The 3,251-nt window shown below is 39.0% G+C and overlaps 1 protein-coding gene across 1 annotated transcript; it reads left to right on the forward strand.

The window, feature by feature from the left end:
• The first annotated feature begins 27 nt into the window (after positions 1 to 27).
• LOC105566767 lies at positions 28 to 963 on the forward strand. Its single transcript, XM_012021042.1, has one exon. It carries the CDS (start codon positions 28 to 30, stop codon positions 961 to 963), a length of 936 nt encoding a protein of 311 aa, XP_011876432.1.
• Positions 964 to 3,251: the final 2,288 nt, after the last annotated feature.

Raw genomic sequence — 3,251 nt, forward strand, 5'->3', positions numbered from 1 at the left:
TTCTACGAACAAACCACGGGAGCAGCAATGGGATCCCCGATATCACCCATCATCGCAAACATCTTTATGGAACACTTCAAGAATGAAATCCTGAAGAAGGCCCCACAAAAACCCTCCACATGGTTCCGATACGTGGACGACACCTTCGTCATCTGGAACCACGGAAGGGAAACTCTACCTCAATTCCTCACTTTCATTAACTCCCAACACCCCAACATCCAATTCACAATGGAGACCGAACAGAATTCCCAAATCCCCTTCCTGGATGTCCTGGTCCGAAGGAACGAAGACGGCACCCTAAGCCACAACGTCTACCGCAAACCAACACACACGGACCGATACCTCCACGCAAACTCCCACCACCACCCCGCCCAAAAGAATTCGATAATCAGCTCTCTAGTCCACAGAGCACTCTCCATCTCGGAACCAGCCGCCCTGAACGGAGAGCTAAACCACCTTCACCGAACCCTGACCAGGAACGGATACAGCAGCAGTAACATCAACCGTACAATCAAGAAGCTGACCAACAAGGAACCCGGCCAGAACAACACCACGACACCAGAGACAGAGAAAGGGAAGATTAAGGCAGTAGTACTCCCATACGTCAGAGGGACCACGGACCGCATCAGCAAAATCCTGAGCAAACACAACATCAAAGCGATTTTCAAACCTTTCAACAAGCTCTCACAAATGCTCCCCAATCCCAAGGACCGGAGACCCCCTTTGACAGCTCCAGGGGTTTACAAGATCCCATGCTCCTGCGGCAAAGTGTACATAGGAGAAACCGGGAGGAAGATTAGTACACGAATCAAAGAACACCAGCGATGTGCCAAATACGGCCACTTCTCACAATCAGCTCTAGCCGAACACAAGATTGAGACCGGACACGCATCCAGTTCGACAAAGCCACCATGCTGGCCCCGTCCCAAAGCTATTTCGCACGAAAACACCGCGAAGGCATAGAAATCTTGAAACACCCTGACAATCTGAATCGCGACAAAGGCTATCAGGTGAGCCCGATATGGCACACCGCCCTCCCGGTTTTTTAAAAAACCGTCAGCCGGGATTGGCTGACTCCCCTCCCTCTGACTCCCCTTCCCCGTCATTGTGTAAAAAATATGCAATATAATACACATAATATTGCATATTTTTTCTATGTTATATTCTCTGTATACTATATTTACTCTGTAGTATACAGAGTATATCAAAAAAAATATATGAATTGTTGTTTCAATTTCTTTTATAGTTTATGAAAACTTTTCTTACTATGGTTTAGTAAAACACCAGTGGGTGCTATCTTTTTTGGACCATCTTTTTTTGGGAAACAGAGTCCGTACTGGTATGTTTTATAAAATAAACCAGCGGGTGCTGGGACTGTTCCTTTTTGAAGATGGAGTCCGCACTGGCTATGCCGGTGGGTGCTGGGACTATCTTTTTTGGGGAACAGAGTCCGCGCTGGTATGTTTTATAAAATAAACCAGCGGGTGCTGGGACTCTTTTTTTGGGAACAGAGTCTGTGCTGCATTTACTAAACCATAGTGCATACAAGAAAAGTTTATATGTATACGTATTATATCAAGATTCTTTTTCTTTTTGTGTGTGTTTGTATACTTTCTCTGCATTATTTGAAAAAAGAAGTTAAAACAAGTCAAACATCTTATCTCTATTCACGTATGTCGCGTGTGAAAATGATACATAAAAGCATATATTTTTCCAGAGTACGTTCTGGCTACGTGCTCTAGAGATACATGTTGACTCAAACGATTGCGTGAAAAATTAAGTAGATTTAAATTGATGAAATACAGGTAATGCGATATATATTATCCCTGCGTCCCAATTTGCTTTTCTACAGAGGCCAGAAGCAATCTGAGGTCACAGATTTATGTATCGTAAAATATTGAGAAATGAAGTGAATGTAGAAATTTCTATATACCTGTCATTTAGGTAAAGGGGTACTGATACATTGTATATATGCAATTTCGGTAAATTTATCAAACGGAACGAAAAGAGAGAAGTAACTAAAAAATTTTTTTGTTGTGTCAAGACCATTTTATAATGACACATCCTTTAAAAAAACGACGAAATTTTGTCTCACAGTTGAAAAGCGAGGGAAATATAAATTTCTGTACACCTATATTCTTAAGTTCTCTTCTTCAGAAATGTTGTGTTTTGTCAGGCATTTTGGATTAATGCTTGGTGATTTAGTTCCTGAGGATGTTGAAAGTTGGCATCTTTATTTAAAACTAAAATCTATTGTAGACATAGTTTCGACACCTTGTGTAAACCTTCGATCACTTAGTTACTTGAGTATTCTTATTTCAGAATATCACGAAAGGTACCTTACTGTCTTTCCCAATGTTACACTCAAACCTAAGCATCATTATATGCTTCATTATCCTCAAGTCATGCGTCGAGTTGGTCCCTTATGGCCTATCTGTTGTCTTCGATGGGAAGCCAAACACCTCTTAAACAAGCAGCTCATGCTACAAATTCTCGCAGAAACTTGCCTTTGACTTTAGCGATTAAACATCAGCTGAATTTGTGTGCCAGATTTATATCTCAAAAGCCTCTAGGTGAGAAATATTGTTTTGGAGTTAAAGAAGAAGTTAGTATTAGAGATAGTAAAAATTATCAATCATTTCGTGATATTCTGCCTTATCTATCTAAGGATTTAGATGAAATCATAAATGTATTCTCATGGATCAGAATTGCAGGTACTATTTATAAGAAAGAAATGTGTGTAGCTGTAACGTTCCACAAAGACACTGGTTATCCTGTATTTGGTCGAATAAACTTGATCACGTATTGCAAAAAATCTAATGCTGTATATTTTCTTTTATGTATGTTTGAAACCGTGGATTTTGTGGAACATCTTTGTAGTTATGAAGTGATCGAAGGTTTACTTAAGGAAGCGAGAAGTCCTTCTAGTTTTAGAACATTCCGTCATGCGTTTGTGTAAAAAATATGCAATATAATACGCATAATATTGCATATTTTTTCTATGTTACATTCTCTGTATACTATATTTACTCTGTAGTATACAGAGTATATCAAAAGAAAATATATGAATTTTTGTTTCAATTTCTTTTATAGATTATGAAAACTTTTCTTATTATGGTTTAGTAAAACACCAGTGGGTGCTATCTTTAAAAAAAACGACCAAATTTTGTCTCATGGTTGAGAAGCGAGGGAAATCTATACACCTATATTCTAAAGTGTACAAAGTATTATATTATATGTACATATATATA

Source organism: Vollenhovia emeryi, unplaced genomic scaffold (genome assembly GCF_000949405.1).
Source record: "Vollenhovia emeryi isolate VEMERY1.0 unplaced genomic scaffold, V.emery_V1.0 DF943097.1, whole genome shotgun sequence".
In the NCBI taxonomy this organism is placed as follows: Eukaryota; Metazoa; Arthropoda; class Insecta; order Hymenoptera; family Formicidae; genus Vollenhovia; species Vollenhovia emeryi.